The sequence below is a fragment of the Lithobates pipiens genome, unplaced genomic scaffold (genome assembly GCF_037356315.1).
Source record: "Lithobates pipiens isolate NorthernLeopardFrog02 unplaced genomic scaffold, aLitPip1_a1.2 Scaffold_27, whole genome shotgun sequence".
Taxonomy (NCBI): domain Eukaryota; kingdom Metazoa; phylum Chordata; class Amphibia; order Anura; family Ranidae; genus Lithobates; species Lithobates pipiens.
The window spans coordinates 42,238,467-42,260,880 of record NW_027507788.1 but is presented as its reverse complement, the minus strand read 5'-3'; the positions used below and the strand labels follow the sequence as shown (position 1 = coordinate 42,260,880).

The following is a 22,414-nucleotide window of genomic DNA, read 5'->3' as shown; positions in this document are numbered from 1 at the left end:
ACCAGTTGCCTGAGGCAGAGAAGTCCAAGAAGAACGAACAAATCCAGCAGAGTATGCTTTTACAGGAAATGATGGAAACTTGTCCTTTAAGGCCAAAAGCTTGAACAATGATTTGTCTGAGCTACGGATAAGTGGTGGAGCAGGAAGCTGTATCCCCCTTAATAGAGATCATCAGGACTGACAAAAACCCATATAGCGCAAAACATATTTAAGTAGTGAAGGGAAATCTCCTTTTGATGTACTGAAGCCAGACAGAGATGGAAGAATAATGTCCTGGTTGTGGGCCTAGATTACCTGAGTAAATAAGGAAGCTCTAGACTTCAATACTACCAAATTTTTGAGTAACATCAAATAAGATTCATTAGTATAATGCCACCAGTTCAGACACTTGAAGAGGTGAGGGCAACAAGGAAAGCAACCTTGAGTGGAAAGATAAATATCCCTATCAGGCTGAAAAGCTGGTACTTAAAGTGTCAACAGAATCAAATTTAGATCCCATGGAGCTACAAGGAGCCACATGAAAGACACTCAGTACAAAAGTATTGACCAAGAATGGCCGGCTAGTGGTCTTTGAAACAGTAATTGTTTGAGAAAGGAGCCAATAGGCACATTACCATACCAACCAACCTGCCCCAGGTGTGACATCACAAACTGCCTTGTGTCCCACAGTGGCTCTCCTCACTTCCTGGAACATTGGATGTGGTTTCCTCACTGACCACACACTGCCGTCACAAGCGTCTCTTCCGACGGATGGCATCCATCCAATGAGGCATGGCTGCAGATAAGCTCTTTGATTTTATATTTCAATAGATTTGCAGTTGGCTTTCCAATCGTAATAAACCCATTGATGCTGCACTTAGCTGGTGCCCCCTTGTGTTCCTTTTTTGTATTGCTGAACCATGAAATGCCTCACAGGTCCTGTAACACTTCTAGGTGTAGGGATCATTCCCTCAGGTCAAGATTCTGCTGGCTTATGTAGTCTGCTTGCCAAATGTTCACATCTGGTATAAGAACAGGAACAAGGCTTGAATGTGGAGTTTTGCCAGACTAAAAAATGTTTCTCCCTTTGTTGTTTCAAGCCGATTTCTGGTTCCTCCCTAATTGATGTAAACACAATGGTATTGTCCGATTGGATCCTAACCAATGCTTTGTCTACAGCATTGGTGTCTAACCTGTGGTTCAAGATGGTTATAAATACAGCCCAACACAAAATTGTAAACATACTTAAAAATGTTTTTTTGGAATGTTTAGTAAAAATGAGTTTACACTTACTGAACACATGGAGTCGAACATAAATTTGACAGTGTCTCTTTACTGGACTTTTATCAATTGAATCTTCCCAAAAAAAATAATAATAATCTCCCACTCTTAATAATAATGCCTTATTCATGTCATCAGTTTTCGGCAGCACCTATATTTGTGAGCAACTATTTTCAAGAATGAAGCACATAAAGGGCAAAATTAGAATTGCTACTACATCCGTCGAACTAGATACTAATGTGTTATGTTTATCAAAAATAGTGTCAAATATTGCACAGTTTATGTTGCCCTTTTTTACTTTTATGATTAAAAAAATATATAAAAAAAAAGTTTGATTACTCAGGTACATTATCTATATTAGTTATTGATAATGTATGATCTGCCCGACTTTTTCTGCTCATCAGCTATCCATATGGTTAATATAGCTTATGTCTCGCCCAAGACAATTCTTCTTCCAATAGGTCCAGGAGGGTCAAAAGGTTAGACACCCCTGGTCTACAGGGTCCTGATAACCTTGCAGACACATCGCCCAGTGTTAAAGGAACATCTATATCCCATGGATATCCAGAATGTTGATGAGATACTGTATTTATCGGCGTATAACACACGCTGGCATATAACACGCACACCAAGTTTAGGAGGGAATTTAAAAGAAAAACTTTTAGGAGGAAAGTTTAAGGAAAAAAACTTACATTTAAATGCCCATCAATGCAGCATTGTCAGTGTAATTTGCAGCCTTGCATTGCAGCCTTGTCAGTCATTTGCAGCCTTGCATTGCGGCCTTGTCAGTGTCATTTGCAGCCTTGCATTGCAGCCTTGTCAGTCATTTGCAGCCTTCCATTGCAGCCTTGTCAATCATTTTGCAGCCTTGCATTGCGGCCTTGTCAGTGTCATTTGCAGCCTTGTCAGTCATTTGCAGCCTTGTTAGGATTCCTAAGACATCCAAATCTCCAAAACCAACAGAAAAAGTAGGACTCATCCCCGGTCATTCAAACTAGCATCAACAGAGCTGGATTTCTGAGCCACCAGGCCAGAGACAACCCAGTTCTGGGTGTCAAACAAATTAGTTTGTCTAGGGACTGAACTGATTTGTACCACAATGACAGAATGTTTCTTTTGAGGAAATTACACTGCCTCAAAAGGAGACTACCATCAAGCCCAGAACTCTCACGCAGAATTGCAAAGTTAGACAGCTGTCAAACTGAGTCTGGAAGTCAGATGTTTTTCTTTGGAAATAAAGCTCATTTCTTGGACTATGTAGGTCTAGTCCTAGACACAGACCTTCTAACAGGAAGTCACATCATAACAATAAAGAAAAGACATTTTGAGATTTAAAAGAAACAGAGCAATAGATTGTTTTTTTAAAATCAGAGTTTAATGTAAAGTTAAGACAGGATACCCCCAGATTTGATTCACAGATCTGCAAAGTGTTTGGGATAAGTGAATTTGTCAGGCGTGGTCTAGTCTTCACACAGAACAGGTTGAAGTAAGGAGTATACCAGAACAGTTTTTATAGTCGTGGTCCCGTTTAGGGATCCTAGACTGGAAAATACACTCATAGAATCTACAGTCTGCTGCATTTTCAATGCAACTTGCACAGCATTGAGAACTGCTGATATTGTATCTTTTGTCCTGGTAGTTATTTCAGCTCATTGAGACGCCTCAAGAACAAATGCATCCAATAAAGGACTTGTGAGACCTTTCAGACTGTACAACAAAAAGCACAGAGGCCATTACAGCATCAGGAATGTCAGACAGATTCTGGCGGACAAGGCAGTATACAACGCTTACAGCCGCTGCGCTCAGATTTGCAAGTTGGCCCAAAAAAATCCAGCAAGGCTCTCTTCCCAGAATAAGGCACAGAAAAGGGATCAGTGAGTTGACTCAATTATAGGACAACAAACCAAGCTATCTGTGTGAAGTCCTTTGGGAGGCTGCAGGCTGCCTTTTAATGGTTAGTGGATTGTGAGCTAGAGCAAGCGAGTGGTGCAGGGCTGCTCTCCTTGTGCCAGAATAACCAACTGCTTAAAAAAGAAAAAATTAAGTGCTTGCAGCCAATGGCTGTCACGATACAATAGCATGGCAGGGGAGATTTTCTGCATCACACATTTGTGTTGATGCAAGGATCAGTCAGTTTTTTTTTCCCAAATAAAGCCACTGGTTGAATGAAAAAAGCAAATAAAAATTGAACACGTATACCCTGATAAACCATGTGTCTTTTGCAGATAGGAACAATGACAGAAAGAAGCTTACTCAAGTTGAGGAAAAAGAGGTAAAAAGGAACAGGCAGAAGTATTCACACAACATTCAAGCTTAGGTTTGCAGTACGTAATTACTTAGCATACCAACCTTTTCTGGTGAAACTAAAAAATAGGGGCATACCAGGGGCATTTAATGTTACCAAACAGCGTAGTAGTTTAATGAGAAAAACAATACTCATTAAAAGTCTTCACCAACAGGTTCATACTAGCAGGCTGTACCACGGCGCTGCAGCTGGAAAGTGCCCTGAGGCTGACAGTACCGAAAGGTCTGGGAAGTGCCAATGACAGAGCCCCATGCCCAAAAGACAGAATCCAGGCAAGCCAGGCAATTATTGGTCCAGTGAGGTTCTGGGAGGGACTCTAAGTCCAAAACGTCCCCAAAATAACCCTATTCAGTTAGCTGTATAGGCAGTAAATATCGGAAGCATGTAGATGTCTTGACGGAAGAAAAAATTACACTGAAATGAAATGGCTAGTTTAAAAAAAATAAACGCTCATTAATAGACAAAATATGTCCACATCTAAGACTGAGGCATGCCAGAGTAAGAGGGGTTATACCTGGCTGGCAGACAGCTTTTATGTATGATAGTGTCCAAATCCTTCTGTAGGAGGCAGTATAATACAATTGTATCAGAAGAACAAAAGAGTGTCCCTAATGAACAAACAAGGACATTTTTTTAAAGCAACCCTGTCTGTCACAAACTTCATTCGCAATTAGCTGCTAAGTGCTGTAACAAAGGTTAAAATATGGCGTGATGGCAGAACGCAGGAGAGTCAAACTATACAAGCCAGTGGCCCAGCTTCCCAGCAGTTCAACAAGCCTACCCTTTACACTGCTCCAATCAGCAATGCTGGTTAGGAAGCAAGTGGAGTTAGACTTTACAATTGTTTATAAAGTAACAGATGGAGGAGAAATGTCCAATGAAAAACACAGGTCTAATGAACTTGGATATATGTGGTGCAGATGTTGTCATCCAGAAAAAAGGAAATAGGATTTTTGACAAATAAAAATGATTTCCTGGAGTACAGTACAGGACACAGGCTTCTTTATTCATTACAACTGGGACACCTGAAAGTCCAACTAAAGGGTGAACGAGAAAGCAACAGGCACACATAAAGCAAGAAATGCTCAGACTCAGAACAGCTTGAAGTAATACCTTAAGTTACAAATAAAACTGGCATCAGAAGAGGCCTGAACTTCCGCCAGGTAGAAATTAAACGTGTAAACAGAAAGCCACGTGGCAGGTACAAATCTGAGAAAACAGATGCCTGATGCTGAAAAGCCCATGAAGCACTAACAGATCAGGTTGAGTGTGCCTTAACATAGAAGGGAGGAATACTATCCATCAAACTATGGGCTTTAATAATAACTTTCCTGATCCACCAAGCAATGGTGGAGCAGAAGACAGGGATACCCTTGCATGAACATTAAAGCAGCACAGAGAAGGAATCTGATTTCTTAAAGAAGGTCACAGCACACCATGTTCAGAAAGTGGAGAGAAATGTCCTTAGGATGTTTTGGAGCAGGACAAGGAATGAAGGACAAAACCCTGATTAAGTTGGAAAGCAGAGACCACCTTTTGGAGTAAAGAGACTTGTTCTTGTGCAACATACAAAAAGGCTACACTGAGACTTTCCAAGCACAGGTGACAGTTACAAGAAAGGCCACCTTACAGGTAGGGTCAGACAAGGGGAATATCAATAAAAAGTTTGCAGGGTGATTTCTGAAGAGCCAAGACAGGCAGACTGATCTCTCAAGATGTGAGCTACACCATGAACAAAGGCCTTAACTACAGAGTGAAGGCCATAGGGTCTATAAAGCAGATCAGTCTGCTTCAAGCTGAGATTTGTCTTTTACCAGTACTCAAAGTCACAAAAAAAAAAAGAAAAAAGACAAAATACATCCCACAAAGTAATTTCTAGTATAAAAATGTCTTGACTTGTGCAAAAAAATAGGCATGCCAGGTGCAAAGAAAGACAACTGGGCTAAATGCAAAAAGTAGGCTTCTTAAGCCGCGTACACACGGGCGGACTGTCTGGCCAACTTAGTCCGCCAAAACACATTTCAGCGGATAGTCCGCTCGTGTGTGGGCTTCAGCTGACTTTTTCAGCGTGCAGTCTGGCGGACTAAGTATTTCGGAATTTCCGTAATATTGTCCGTCGTACTTTGGTTTCAGCGGACAATCCGCTCGTGAGTAGGCTAGTTCGACGGACTAAGTATGGCGCATGCTCAGAAAGGATTTACACGGCAAGATTGCATTGCTGTGTATTGGACTTCCTATTTCTAGTCCCGTCGTACGTGCTGTACACGTCATCGCGCAAACTTTCGACGGACTGTTTTGCATCCGTGTGTGGTCAAGTCCGTTCATTCGAAAGTAGGACGGACTGTCCGTCGGATTGTCTGACGGACTAAGTTGGCCATACAGTCCGCCCGTGTGTACGCGGCTTTAGTCTTTAAGCAGGTAGGAGTGGCCGAATGTGAAAGATGCTTGTCCTTCAAGACAGTGACTTCAACAGCCATGTCATTTAAAGTGGTTGTAAACCCTCATATATACCCAGTGAACAGCTTCAGATGAAAAAAAAAATCCTCCTACATAGATTTTACTTGTTTATCTGCAGTCTCTTCTCTACACCCCTTCAAAAGGGCAGGAAAATGTTAGAATTTTTCTTCATCTGTCAAGAGCACAGAGGAGGGGGTGGAGAGGCTTCAGTTACACTGTGTGATAGCCAATTGGAGAAAAGGCACACACACCCCTCTACACAGCAGAACGGTGTTGTGAATAGACAAGCTCTATGCTTATTTCCTTCCCTGACACCACTTTATCCCATGTGTGGTAAAATTTCTGCAAAGTGACTCATGCTGATAAGAGGAGCGAAGCACCAGAGAGAAATGACACTCAGAGCTTTGGAGAGAGATAAATAAACACTACAGCTATATGTGCTTTGCTCAGATTCCATGACTGAGGTTTACAACTAATTTAAGTCAGCGTGCAAGAAGCAAAATGGAACATTGGTCCTTGGAACATAAAATCTAGACAATCCATAGGGCCCATGGAGTATTTGCCAGAAGTCCAAGTATGTCTGAGTACCAAATCCTTCTAGGCCAATTCAGTGTATTAAGCACCAATGGAATGCCCTCCTTCTGAGACGTAGGGAAGGGAAAATCTGGAGGGGTAGAAAGGCATAGACTAGACTAAACTGGTTCCATAGAGTCACCAAAGCATCCACTATGAAGGCCAGAGGGTTCCTGGACCTGACAACAAACCTATCCAGTTTATTGGTGAATCTGAATGCCAGCAGATTCAAATCTAGTTCTTTATTCGTGGCAAAGGGCTAAAAACCTTCTGTATGGAGGATTTTTGTTTAAATTTTCCTCAACTGGGATGTAAATGGCGCCCAAGAGAGGATTTGTGCTTGCTTCACTTAGTCATACAACTCTACCGAGGTCAGAAAATTCCCCAGGAGAGACAATTACAAACATGGCAAAACATTTTGAACCCGTAGGAACAAGTTAAAAGCCTTTAGATCTAGAATGGGCCCGACTCCCCAAGCTTGTGAACCGTAAAAAGGTTTGAGTTACAAAGCATTGAAAGCATTCTCCTGTTGGTACAGAGGTAATGACCCCCTATAACATAAGAGGCTTGACGGCAGCAAGCAGATCCACTTAACCCCTGAAAAGATGTATTGCTCAGATGCCTCAATGTGCACCTTCAGCAGGTTCTAACCTGCTTCCAGGTGCTGATCTTGATAGTATAGGCTCAAGCTCAGAGGTAAAACCACAACAAAATGCACATCGCAGCCCTCTATTAATGTATACCACGGTCGTGGAAATATATCAAATGGCTTCAGCCTGGTCTCCAAACATAGGAAAAACATCACTCCATCATGCTTCACTAAATAAGAAATGAATTGTATTAGTTCACATAGAGGACAAGCTCTACCAGCAAGTGTTATTGGGAAGATATTGGGTGGTTTATGGTGTTTTGGGACCCCATACTGTAAAATTTACAGCGAGCATGCTCTGGTTGCTCCAAGACTAAGAAGAAGCTTGCAGCATCAAGTAAGTGTAGCTATGGGATCCTATAGCTTTGATGAAATCTCCAACAGATGTGCAATCCTGATCTGATTCTTCAGGAGGATAAGGGGCAGGTCAAAGGGGCAGCTGTGACGCCTGCTTTAATAGCCTCATTTTAGCAGATATTCTGCCTGTAAAATCGGAGATGTGGTAGAAAATGTTTCTCTATACAGAAAAGAAGCTGGTGCAGTTCATGGGCCAGCCAAATGGCCAGAGGAAGATAAGGAGTCAGAGTGGGACAACTATCAAAGGAAAGGGTATGGGGCCCTGAGAAGAACTACCACCCTCAACTGTCAAGCACTTGTAAGGCTGTGCCCAGCCTGAACCCAGGTACAGCCACTTATAATGTACTCAGCACAGGAAATTTGCTGGTGGAAAGTCCCATTTGCAAAGAGGAAGAGGCAAGATGTGCAGTCACAATAACTCCCCTGAATTGAGGCATCGCAGTAAGGGCGCAGGAGTGTCCAGTTTTTGATGAACCACTCTGGGGATGCACACAGGCACAGTAGATTCACAATAGCCACTCCACTGACTGTATATGGTGGCAAAATAAAAAACACCAGCCTCCAAGTTCTCTGCCATGACCACTATATAACTGGTAGGCCACTTCCTATGACTCCCAAAGGGCTTCTAAAGGAAGAAGGGTACCCTGGGCTAAATGTTTAAAGTGCTTCCAAACTGTACTCCCCACAATCTCATAGACCAGAACAACAAGGGATAAACTTTTCCCTTTTTTCATACCCCAAACTGTGTTTTTCCACTTTGGGGGTCTTCTGGGACACAGCTCTGAACCTGTAAAGTAACCTGTGGCTAACTACATGTGTTGCGCCACTTGGCAAGGGGAACACCCATAGCAAAACCAATCGCAGAAAACAATATTACAGGCCATCCCTGCATCTTATATCAGGCAGGGTCGGGAATTATTAACCAAAACCATGCTGTGGACTCACCCATTCCAGAAGCCGTATGAAGAGCAGAAGAATAATAGAAGGAACATCTTGGCCTAGATCACACAGAAGGAGAGATAGGATGGAAACCTCCATATAAGATGGTAAGCTTCTCTTGGTAGAGAGAAGAGGTCCATCACCTAATGATAACAAGGTTAGCTGGGAGTGGGAGGGATTATTGTGTGGATTTTTCAGACGTTTTTTTCTGCCAGTGTCACCTGACGGTAACTGCATTTAGCCCAGTTGTAAAGATTAAAGAAGCTTCTGTCCTATATGGTGGCACTAGGAAAATTAGATGCCAGGTAGGTACTGGCTAACCGCTTGCATAAAATACAGTTGATGCATTTGAAGACAAGATGTACACAGCCAACCACAGAAACACTCACCTTTGTAAAAAAGGATCGCACAACACTGTTTGCCTTCTTAAGCTCTGGCTGGCCCCCATCTGCATTCATAGCAGCCTGGATAATTCTGACAATGTCATCACTCAGTTCCAGCTGTGAAAGGAGTCAGAAGGCATGTAAACAGTATGCCACTATTTGATCTTTCTTTTTCTATCCAAAATGTATGTATGTATGTATGTATGTATGTATGTATGTATGTATGTATTCTATATTCATTATTGACTTTGCCATTGTTGTCGCATGCAGTACAGCATTCCAAAGCTAAACCAATCTTCTAATGAATAAACATCTTCATATACTGTTGCTAAAATCTTTTTTTTCCCTCTCTACATGCAGAGGAGTTTGCCTAACCTCCTATATAGTTCTTCAGATAAAAAGCCAATTTGACTAATCTTTGATTTTTTTTTCTTGAACAGTTGTTTTTAACATATTAAATCACCATAAAACTAAGTTTAGGTGAAGTTTTAAATCCTTGCTCAGTGGCTTACTAATTTATTAGGTTAAAAGGTTAGACCAACCTTATTATCATGTGACACATTGAAACTTACCACAGAAGTGTACCTGCCTTGGTCCATCTTCCTCTTCACTGCCTCCAGATCACAGGGTGGTTGGTCATCTTGCTTTCCAACTTGAATAAGAACAGGGGGATCAGGACCCTTAGGAGAGTTCCTTGAAGGCATATTTTCTTCGGTTTCTGGATTTAAGTCAGGTGGCTTTGCTGCCTAAATTATTTAAAAGAGAACAATTATTCTAAAAACCAACCTTTAATTATGAAACAAAAAGCATTTTCTTTTCAAGTAGTTGTGAAGTCACATAACATAATTACTTGTATCCTCTCTGTCTTACCAAAATCTAAAGTACTGTGTGTCAGCTTTTTAAAAAATATAATCCTAAATACCTTCTTTCACAGTGCCGATCTGCGGTCATGTGACTTCCCTCCGCTCTCCTTCCCTGAACTGCAGAGGGAAGTCACGTGACCACATATCGGCGTTGTGAAAGAGTGTATTTAGGATTATAATTTTAAATAAAAACTGACACACAATACTTTAGAGATTGCAAAAACAAAGAGGATATAAGTAATTGTGTTATATATTGCAGCGGAACAGTGTCAGAAAAATAGGGGAGGGGTGGGGATTACTGTGGTCAGTTCACACAGGGGGACACAAGAACAGACAGGGTCAACCAGGTATTTTACATCAATAATGGGACAAATTGCACTACAACAGCACTATGCTATTGATCATACTTTAAAGGAACAGGAGTTTTTTTTTTTTGTTATAATAGCCTGTGTGTCTAAACTATGCCCTTGTACTGTGCAGTCACTGAATTTATTAGTGTCTAATGTTCCCATTTCAGCATAACTGGTGAGAACATATTTACCTATAATTTTCTACATATTACCTGTCCAAACTGTCAGCAGTCTAAATATTTCCATTATTCTAGCAGGTGCACTCCAGATGAACAAGCAAGCCGGGTGACATTAGCCTGAGTGTGCAACACCTGTTACTTCTTTTAAAGGATAACTCCACTTATGTGGGAAACATATAGAAAATAAATACAAAAGATAGCGTATGAAACTGCTACACACAAACTGTGTTACAATTTAATGTTAATAAATATAATCTTTTCTTTTCAGTCTGCATTAAGGTATTTTTCAGTAAAATGAAATGCAATATGTCAACCTGTTTGTACACAGCTGGTGCGCCAGTCATAAAAAAAAAAAAAATACGTTTTAGTGAAATACCTCCTATGAGTTATTCACTTCTAAATGGATGCAGACACTGTAGCTTTCCTCATTAGAACACAGAAAATGGACCAGCAGATTATAGTGAACCAGTTACACCCCATTCAGAATGAGTATTCAGTTAGTCTGGTGAAACAAACAGCCATTTCTTCACAGCAACAAAAAAGGTATGAATCTGCTACAGCGTTTGTTCAATTCCTGTAAAGTACAGATTACCCTGAGGGAATTGTTTTATCTCATCAAAAGTGAGTTACTCTTTAAAAAGTAAATAAAGGCCAACATAAGACAGATTTGAAAATGTTGCTTCCTCCTCATGCTGCATACGGTTTGTAAAATAGTTCAGTGTAAATTCCTTTTTGTTTTTTTTTCTGGAACTGCTTTGGTGCAGTCACGTGATTGCTAAGCTGTGGCTTCTCTTTGTCAGTAAGCTTTAACAATTGGGTATTTCCACAGCTAGTTTACAAGCTGCATACAGCATGGGTATGAGTATGGGGAAGCAGCATTTAAGCCTGACTTACATTGGCCTTTATTTCTACTTTAAGTCCCTGACTCAAAATATTGATAAGAAAAGTATGGCCAAAGCTTGTAGTCATACTTCTCATGTAGGTCACAGCCAGAATCAGACGACAGTGTTCTAAAGCCTGCTATCAGGTAACATCACAGATCCGCTCCAGACTCTGAGAGGATCCAGATAAAGATCAAGATCAAGTCAGGATCCACCCAGATTCCTGACTGGCAGCTGGAGTGATCAGTAGTCACATGATTGCTCAGTTCTCAGCCTTAGGAGTGGTTGGGGGCAGTTTGCAGTATCGGATTGATGCTGCAGCAGGTAGGTATTTTTGTTAAATTTTTTCAATTCCTCAAATTCTACTATTTTCAAAAGAAAGTTTCAGCAACAACTATATACATATTTCACAGGAATTACTAATCATAACTACTTTGGTTATTGTGCCACCTTCAGCTGAACAGAAAATATCCAAAAAAAGAGCAGGGATCCTTGCCTTTGCATAAACTCTCCCAGCTCAGCTAGTAGCAATAAAGAATGCAACCAAAAGGGGAGGGTTTCTCCATGTCCCCTGATCAGTGGCGTTGCTATGGGGGGGGGGGGGGGGTGCAGACCTCACCTGGTGTGACACCATCCCGAGGGTAGCGAGGGGGAGGCAGAGCTTTTTGTTTAAATAGAGTGTCTCTGGCGCTAGCCCTGTGTGTGCTTTCCTCTCAGGCTCTCACTGCCATCACTTCTAAATACAGAAGCCTATCCGGCTTCTGTATTTAGAAGTGGCAGCGTAACTATCCGTGCAGCACAGCTCGTGGCTGCCCTGAATCCTCTCCTGACTGATGAGCTGGTGTGATGTGTGGGAGCAGGGCCGTCGACATGGGGGTACCCCCAGCTCTCTCTTCTACCAGACACAGGCACTGCAGAGGGAGCGGAGGTGGAGAGGGGAGTCACAAATTATGGGTACCAATATCGATATTGCATGGGGGGAATGCGGAAAGGAAACTATTCAACCACTTGCAGGAGTATTCTGCATCCATATGTCCAGACAAATACATTAAAATCCTTAGCATTAGGTTGGCCATATTGCATGCTGCTCTCTCCCATATCTAAAAGATTGTGGGTATTCACTGTGCCCACAGTGAAATACTTTTCCCTTTGACAGGTGCCTGCTCCCACTTCCAGCTCAGTTTGCTGCATCCCCTTCCGATAGCCAATTGAAAAATCGGCTAGGGTGAAAACACCGCTGGATTCCTGGACAGGCAAGTGCCCCAATATTAAAAGTCAGCAGCTGCAGTATTTGTAGCTGCTGACTTTTAAAGGGTTTGTTAATCCACATGTGCAAATCACTACCAGCTCCTCTATTAGAGCCTGGCATAGTACACTCTATAAGTCTATTATAAAAACGAGCGTTGTAAATACATAGAGGGGGATCTATGTGACAGCTGTATACATCCGATATATGGCATTAGTTGTTAAGCCACTATCTCATCTTTATATCATCCCCTCTGTCAGATAAAAAAAAATGGTATCCTAGTGCTTGTGCTTCATACAAAAAAAAAGCCCATTTCTACCTGTTTTCACAGCATCTCCCAGCGATCATATGATTCCAGGCTCTCTGCTCTCCCTGTCTGATAGCTCCAGCGGACGGGGCCGAGAATCCCCTGCTGACGTCAGCCAGGGAGGAGAGGAGGCGAGAGCCTGGAGTTTGTGATCGCTGGGAGATGCTGTGAAAACAGGTAGAATTCTGCTTTTTTTTTAATAAAGCAAAGGCACTAGGACACGGCTTTTTATCTGACAGAGGGGATGATATAATCATGAGATAGTTTTGAAGCAGCAAGGAGAGGAGAAGAGCAGCGCTAGTGAGAGCTGACAGGCAGGGAGGGAAGGCGCAAGGAGGACAAAGGGAGACAGAGGAGAGCTGTAGATAGCTGCAGATGACGGAGACACGTACGCTGACCATGGTGGGTAGAAACTGTCAGGATCAGCCAGGTATTTTAGGTGTTACAAGGTGTAAAATGACACAGCATAAGCACTATGCTGTATAACATCCTTTTTTTTGGGGGGGGGGGGGGGGGGGGGTTAACAAATGCTTTAAGATCAGGCAGGGTTAGGAAAATACTGTTAGAGAGAGAGCATGGATAACATAGCCGATAGTGCCTGAGAGGGGTAAATGGATTAAATCCAGAGTGAGAGAAAATCTATTTCTGAGGCAATTGGTAAATGCCATTGGTAAATGGGGTCTGAACCCTCCCCATTAGAAGCCAACATTCGAGGGCATTTCCAAGTCAAAACTTGCCATCAAAAGGGCCCATGCAAAAGGCATCTTTCTTATGCCGGTTCAGTTTCCCAGGCTTTCAGCCATAATATTCTGTGCAAAGACCCAGAAAGCATTCTGGAGATCTAACAGATAGTATTTTCCATGGTGTCTACACAGAACAGTAGGGCCCAGCGCAAGAGCTGCAAGGAAGATAAGAAGTAATCTAAAGTAAGAGAAGGTTCGGCATTGTTTTCTCCAGACCATTTAGCCATAGTTTTGGTAATACCAGAAGGCAGCTACAGCCGGCTATAAAGCAGGGGATATGCCAGTGCAATGGAAGTTCTTGGAAGAGTCTTCAAGCGCCAACCGACTGCCCCACCAATGAGCCTTTGGCTTCATAAGGTAAAATAAATTGAATCAATGGAAGATATCTTTGCATACACAAACAAAAGAAAGAAAGAAGTATGGGATTGGAAAAAAAGTTAAACAATCATACTTACTTAGATGGCTGCATCACCGATCCCAGCTGCAGCTGCCCCCCCCCCCCCCCCTGCCTCTAAGGCAAAGGAATTAGTGATCAAACACTGCTGATCGCTCAGTGCTTAGTCTGCAGAGAGCCATTGACTGGCAATCACAGGCTCTGTGCTCTGCCCCTCCAGCGCTCACTGGAGCACTGGGCTGTGCAGGGACAAGAGCAGCTGGCTCAGGCTCTCAGAGGCTTTCTTAGAGGCTAAGTCAGTTGCTGATCCAGGCTTCTGGGGGGGATCCCCAACCATATGGTCAGGATCCTTTACAGAGCCTGGACTGGGTCTGTGATGTCAACTGACAGTGGGCATTAGCCCGCTGTCTGCTAAAAAAAAGGTCACAGGAGTGCAGAACTTTGATTCCCTTATTATCTGAACCATTTAGGTGCAACAGATGTGCAAAAAAACAAAACAGGAAGGGGGCCAATACTTTTTACAGCACTGTACGTTTGTTTCTTCACAGGAATGACAGGAATTACATAACTGATTTTATTTGTAGAACAGCAATCTGCAGATCATTTGTGAGAAGCAAGTAGAAGGTGACAAATTCAGGAACTGCAGACTAATGTAAAGAAGGATATGGTTTAAAAAAAAGGTTCTGTTCAAATCCCTACCAAATAAAACGTTGAACTAATAAGTAGCTCAAACTTGAAAATAATAGGATTTTTATAACCGCTTACCTGTAAAATCCTTTTCTTTGAAGTACATCACAGGACACAGAGCTATAGTAGTTACTATGTGGATTATAGCCCATCTTCAGGTGATGGACACTAGCACGCCCTAAGAAAAAAAGTGCACTCCCTATATAACCCCTCCCACTACTGCGAGTACCTCAGTTTTGTAGTCAAGCAATACACGTGCATACCAAAGAAGGGAGGGACCTCTGTGTCCCGTGATGTACTTCAAAGAAAAAGATTTTACATGTTATAAAAATCCTATTTTCTTATCGTACATCACAGGTCACAGAGCCATAGTAGTTACTATGTGGGATGTCCCATAGCAATGGCAACTGAAGGGAGGGAGACAACAAAAAAGTAGGGCATTAAAAAACTTGAGGACTCATACTGCAGCCTGCAGTACACTGTGCCCAAAGGCAATATCCTCATGACCTTTTACATCGATTTGATAGAATCTGGTAAATGTATGGACTGAAGACTAAGTTGCAGATCTGAGCCATGGAGGCCTGGTGATGCACTGCCCAAGAAGCACTAACAGCCCTGGTGGAGTGCGCTTTAACATGAAAAGGAGGAATTTTCCTCTTTAGACCAGAAGCTTGAACAATCACTTGACGAATCCATTTGGAAATAGTAGATTTTGATGCTGCCTGTCCTGTTTTAGGACCTTCTGGTAACACAAACAAAACATCTGTTTTGCAAATCTGAGAGGTCTCCTTTAGATAGACCTTGACCGCTCTCACTACATCAAGGGAATGTAGTGATTTCTCTTCCCTAGATCCAGGTTCTGGGAAAAAAGAAGGCAGAACAATACCATGGTTTAAATAAAAACCTGTCACTATCTTTGGTAGGAATTTAGGACGAGGCCACAATACCATCTTATCCTTATGTATAATCAAATATGGCTCTTTACAAGAAAGAGCCACCAATTCTGATACCCTTCTGGCAGAGGATATGGATCCAAAAAGATTATCTTTCTAGTCAAAGAAACCAAGGGAATATCCCATATAGGCGCAAAAGGCTTCAGGGGTGTCCTGACGGGAGGATTAATAGCGTTTCCCCCTGAATAAAGATACCAACCAGAGAGTAAGATGCAAGGGGCCGTTGAAACAATACTGATAAGGCCGAGACCTGGCCCTTGATAGTGATCAAGGTCAGCTTAATTTCCAGTCCCATCTACAGGAATTCAAGGATCCTACCTATGACATACTTTCTGGGGTGCCAACCCCTGGATTCACACAAGGAGACATATGCCTTCCAGACTCTATAGTATATGACTCTGGAGGGCGGCTTCCTAGCATTAACCAAAGTAGACACTACTGAAGGAGATAACCCACAGTCCTTTAGAATCTGGGTTTCAATAGCCAAACCGTTAAACGTAGTATTTGTAAAGTAGGATGGAATACTGGGCTTTGCGTGAGAAGGTCTGGTCACAGCAGCAGGATCCAAGGGTCTCCTACCACCATCTTTATGATCTCAGCATACCAAGATCTTCTGGGCCATGCTGGGCCCACTAGAATCACCTCCTTCCCTTCCTGCTTGATCCTGCGAAGAAGGTGCGGAAGCAGCAGAACTGGAGGAAACGCATATATCAGCGAAAACTGATCCTATGGAAAGACCAAGGCGTCTGTTCCACATTCCAACGGATCCCTTGTTCTTGACACAAAGATGTGGACCTTGTTGTTGAATCTAGACATGAACAGATCCATGTCCAGAACACCCCATCTTTGACATATCGACAGAAAGATGTTGGGGATTTTCATTCCAGGGATAGAAAATTTGCTTGTGTCAACTGTTTCCGGGAGAATGGTCCTTTCGACCATTCTCCCGGAAACAGTTGACACAAGCAAATTTTCTATCCCTGGAATGAAAATCACAGATAGGCAAGGAATATTACTTTCTGCCCAAAATAGAACATGATTCACCTCTTTTTGGGCTCCACGACTTCTCGTGCCCCCTTGGTGATTGATGTAGGCCACAGCCGTGGCATTGTCGGATTGAATCCTGACAGGACAATTTTGTAATCTAGGGCCAGACAAACCACCCGAATTTCTAGAAGATTGATGAGCAAGGTCCTTTCTGACTTGGACCACTTCCCCTGGACAAAAGCCTCTTCCAGGACTGCTCCCCAGCCTAGAAGGCTGGCATCCATTGTTACCACTTTCCAGGATACTGGTAGAAAGGATTTCCCCTGTTGAAGGATGCTGGATATCAACCACCAATTGAGGCTCTGACGCACCTCGGGGGATAAGCGCATTGGAAAGTCCAAAGCCTGGATCTTCTTGTTCCAGGTCAACAGAATACTGTTTTGCAGCAGTCTTGAATGAAACTGTGCATAAGGAACGGCCTCGAAGGAGGCCACCATCTTTCCTAACAATTTCATGCACAGCCGAAAAGAAGGATTTCGCTTTGTTTTGACAAGCTGAATAAGTTCCTTTATGGAGCTCATCCTTCCCAGGGGTAAGAATACCTTCTTTTGAACAGTATCTATGATCAGCCCTGTAAGTACTGTAATCTCCTTGACGGTTTTAAGGAGGATTTTTCTAGGTTGAGAATCCGGCCTAGGAGTTCTAGGTAGCTTACGGCTGAGACTAAACTTTGGTTTAGACAGGTGACTGACTGATCCACTAAAAGCAGATAGTCTAGGTAGGCTATAAGTGTTATACTCTGAGCCCTTAACCTAGCTAAAGAAGGAGCCAGGATCTTGGTGAATACTCAAGGTGCGGTGGCTAGACCGAAAGGCAGAGCCATAAACTGAAAATTACGATTCTCTACCTCAAAGTGTAAAAATTTCTGATGAGCAGGAAAAATTGGCATGTGGAGATAGGCATCCTTGATATCGATCGATGCCAAATATTCTCCTTGTAGAATGGAGACAACCGATCTGATTGACTACATACGAAAAGAACGGATATTCAAGTGTCGGTTTAGATCCTTGAGATCTAAAATGGATCTTACCTCCTCGTTTGGTTTTTGTACTGTAAAGAGGTTTTAATAAAACCCTGATCCCTACTCCTCTGTGGGAACCTCCGATATCCCTTTCTGAGATAAGAGATTTTCCAGAGACAGAAAGAGATTTCCTTTTCCCTGGATCTCTGGGAATGTTCGATCTTAAAAAACAAGGAGACGGGAATTCTCTGAATTTTAGTTTGTAACCTAGAGAAATTGAGGAAGCCACCCATCTGTCCTGATAATGTTCCTGCCAGATCTTTGAAAAGTGTAGAAGCCTTCTACCCACCCAAGCAAGTGGGGGCGCCCCTTCATAAGGAGGCTTTAGTATTTTTCTTCGTGGGTTTAATGCCCCAAGTCCTCTTTTGGCCCTGGGACTGCCCCTGAGGTCTCCCTCTTGAACCCGACGGTGGAGGCCATCAAGACTGTCTGGAGGCAGGTGCTCCCCTGGCACTGGAGAAGATGCGCATTTAAAGGAAAAACGTTTAAACTTCTACTATACTGGTAAAATAGAACTTTTCCCATTAGAAATTCTTTGGTTATACTTATCCAGATTGTCTCCAAACAACTGTTCATCATGAAATGGGAAACTGGCCAAGAGCTTTTTACATGGCGCTTTGGCTGACCAATTTTTCAACCATAGGACTCTGAGCATATGTACCAGCCCTAGCATAAGCCGTGAGGCTTGAATAATAGAATCTTTCATAGCATCCACTGTGAAACACAGTGCCTCTGATATGCCAGACATCTGCTGGACCTGCTGATAAGGAATAATCTTGATTACCTCCACAAACTGGTCGTTTATGGACTAAGATACTCCAATTGTCGCAAGAGCTGGCTGCACAACTGAACCTACAAGAGCAATGTTGTTCTTAAAAAGAAATTCTTATCTTTTTATCTGTTGGATCCTTCAACAGTTGTGTATTGACTACAGGACAAGTCAGGTTTTTATTTACCGAGGATATAGCAGCATCAATTGCTGGAATCCCCCATTTCTTATAGAAAGTTTTTTTGGAGGGGAAAACTGTTTATCTGGGTGCTCCCACAATACATCAGCTTGTTTAGCCATGAATGGATAGGAAAGGCATCCACAGATTAGGGAGGCTTTAGTGATCCCAAATCAGAGGTGGGTTCATCCATAGACTGCGCTATAGGCAGTAAAAAAGTTGAGTGAACCAACTTGGTAAGGGAGTGTACCAACAGTCTCTCTTTTGAGGCTGCTCCCTCCATATTAGGATCTTTGGAAGAGGCGTCATCAGCCTCTTCCTGATCCTTTGAAAGGACTTCATGATCTCCTGCCTCTTGTTCCTCAGTATGAGGGTCCTGAGCAATGGACGGGGATCTGCTACGCTTGGGCCCACTGTGGGAACATAGCATTAATCTTCTGTTCCAAACTTAACATGGTAGAAGAAAAAACCTCCTGAGTGATATATATAGGGGCTGAAGTGTCTACAGCTGATGCAATACCAGTCCCCTCTGATGGCTCACTCTGACAGGCCGCATCACTCTCAGAGGAGGATGTCATTTTTTTAAGACATGGATTTAGGTTGCCATAAAACAATCGATCCTCTAGAACCCTTTGAGGTGTTCCTTGTCCCCCTACCACTCATAGCCTGATGCACAAAGCAGAGGCCCTACCAGAAGGAATGCATACACTGCATAGTCCAGCACAATTGTGGCTATTAATGCCCAGCCTGATGCAGCAGTAAAAAATGTGTCAAAGGAAATGCCTGTGTCACCAAACCTGTTAATGCCACCTCTTTGCTTGTGTCCCTCCACAGCCTGTAGTATCACACAATGTGCTTTTAAAAACTTGCCTCCTCGTGTCCTGGCATCGGATAACGCCAACGCTGCTAAGCCCCACGCCGCCTATGGCTCCACCCACTATTTTAAAATAAGGGTTTTCCTGTGCGAGCAGCGGACTAAAGGTCCTCTCAGACCTACCGAGAGAAGCATGGCGCGCGGGGGGGGGGGGGTTACAAGCCGCCGAGCGGCCTGCTGGTTGTGCCTCCTGTTTTTGTTTTCTTTTTGTTTTTTTAAATAATTCTGTGCACATCAGAGACTATAAGAATAGGGGGGCAATAAGCAGGGAGGAAAGCTTCCCTTAAGCATACCGGAGGACCTGCTGTTCGGCTGGAGGAAGAGGAAGCATTTCAGCTCTCTGACACAGTGCTGTTTCCAGCATGAGGCGGCGAGTGCTCAATACAGCCCCCAGCAGTAACACATAGCCATGACAAAATTTTATGTTAAAGCGGAGGTCCACCCTAAAGTGGACCTTCCGCTCATCGGAACCCTCCCCTCCTCCGGCGCCACAATTGGCACCTTTCAGGGGGGAGGGGGGTACAGATACCTGTACAGTACAGGTATCTGCACCCACTTCCGGGATAGCTCTCTGCGGAAAGGGGCGTATATTACACCCCTTTCCGCAAGTCCCGCCCCTTTCCGCAAGTGCCCCGCTGCCTGCTGGGAAAACACAGATCCCAGAGGCAGCGGGGACCGTCCTTATTGCGCAGCGCGGCTCGCGCATGCGCAGTAGGGAACCAGGAAATGAAGCCGAAAGGCTCCATTTCCTGATTCCCATACCCAAGATGGCGGCGGCAGCACCCGAGAAACGATCTACGGATCGGCTTCGGGTGCCGACATCGCGGGCGCGCTGGACAGGTAATTGTCACTATTTTAAAAGTCAGCAGCTGCAGTATTTGTAGCTGCTGGCTTTTAAAAAAAAAAAAACGCGGAGTCCCGGCGGACTCCCGCTTTAAAGGAGACATTCATAGGAAAATTCAAAAACAATTCTTAGAAAATTCCACTTACCTTTCCCGCCGCAGGGTTTTCTGTGGTAAACATACAGACCCAATCTTCACCCTTCATGGTGGGTTCTGTTAAACCTTCAGGAGCAGGGGATCCTAGAGGAAACCCGCAATCCTGGACCTGCAACAGCACCCTGCCACTAAAACTTTATGGCCTTACTACCAAAAAGTACTGGATCCCAGGATCAAGCTCTCTAAAAAGAGAAGCATTCAAAGTTAAAAACCAAGTTTCTTCGGATACGAGGCCCAGGTACCATTCAATTTGGCCAAAAGAGACACTTTTAATGGACCCAGTCAACATGGCTAGCCCCAGCAAGGATTGCTCCAGTGGAGCTCAGCACAGCACATCTTTACTCGTGACCAACACCTCAGACACTGGTGAAAAAACTGGAGGTACTCCCAGTAGTGGGAGGGGTTATATAGGGAGTACACTTTTTGTCTTAGGGCATGCCAGTGTCCATCACCTGAAGGTGGCCTATAACCCACATAGTAACTACTATGGCTCCATGTCCCGTGATGTACGATAAGAAAATGTACATTCCTTACGTCTCATTTTGATGACAGCATAGACGTCAGTATGTGCAACTTTTGCATAATGTCATTTATGTTTTTTTCCTAATTCAGACCATCTCAACTATGACCCATTAGAAGAATCCTGTGTATATGCCTGAGTGTTTGATCTTATTTTTAAGCCAACTCCCCAGCCATTCAATTTTTTATTTTTTTTTGTATTTAAAAGCTTTTAAAATGTATAAGTTAGAAAATTCACTTTTGTGTCATTTTTTAAACCAGAAAATCCTCCTCCGATTCTCAATTTATTACCAAGTTAAGCTCTAATCTGCACCAACCAGCCTTACCTCTAAGGAGAAAGTCCCCTTTTTATCACTGATGCAGCTGCACCAGACATGGGACTAATAAGATGGGCAGGTCCAAAAGTCGGGGACATAAATCTAAGAGCACACTACAACATGCTTGCTCTCAGAACAAAAAAAATATTTTATACAAATGCTAAAGGTTAGCAAATGGAAATGGGGGTAAACAAAATATATAAAGATTTTTGTCATGCTTTAGGTCCCACCTGTCTGTAGCGCAGAAGATGACTTGCAGTTCGAGAATTCAGCAATGTGTTTAGGACATATCTGAGGGAGGCCTGTAACTCATTTGTCAGTGCTAGCCTCCATTCTGCAGGGTGATGTTCAGTGCAGTTTACACATGTGTAGGCCACACTTTCTGGCAAGTTTGAAAGGATTTCATACATCTCATCTGAAGAAAAACAATTAATTATTATTTACACAAGCAGTGTAGAAGCACAACTTTTTTTTTAGAAATCATCCTAATTTAAAAATGCTATAATAGTTATAGTAAGTAGCGAATTATGCATTTAGAACAGGGAGGTCATCATCTTAAACATACTTATAGAAAACGAAAGTAAACTATGATTCCGCATGCCAAGAGAGAGAATTAAATCCATTTATTGTGGGTTGTCTTGTGTCTGGTACATTGCAAGGAGTATAGAAAATGCTTCAGTAATTTAATTTGAGTTGCAGTTCTGAAAACCTCTCATTTTGCCTCAGCAGCTTCGCCAGTTTTTCTGAGTCATGAGAAACTCTTTAGCATTTAAAGCTATGAGTAATCAAACCACCCAATTGTGAATCTTAAACCTCATTACATTTAAGATAGAAGAAATCACATGATTTACTTTCCCGGAGATATGAATAGTTTTAGACTAATGGGTAAACATATAGTTGCAGTATATATGCCTAGAAGGAGATTATATAGCCATATCACCAATGTAGGGCAAATATTTTAAGTATTGTTTCAGTTTATGATATATGATCTTCTTTATGCATATTTCAAATCAAAATATGGCTTATGGTACAGTGCCATTTATTTTGAATGGCACACCAATGCACCTTTAACATACCAGACATTGAATTGTTCATGCACCATGACTAACAGTATCACTGTTATTTGTTATATTTTTTTTTAAACAATTATTGCTTAAAGGGTTAC

At 42.7% G+C, this 22,414-nt stretch overlaps 1 protein-coding gene across 1 annotated transcript in view; it reads right to left on the bottom strand.

Moving 5' to 3' along the window:
• The window catches only part of KMT2A (lysine methyltransferase 2A), a 255,114-nt gene that overhangs the window by 115,188 nt on the left and 117,512 nt on the right, over window positions 1–22,414 (bottom strand). The window contains 3 exon segments of the mRNA XM_077456885.1: window positions 8,930–9,040; window positions 9,496–9,669; window positions 21,480–21,664. Coding sequence (XP_077313011.1) covers window positions 8,930–9,040; window positions 9,496–9,669; window positions 21,480–21,664 — 470 coding nt within the window.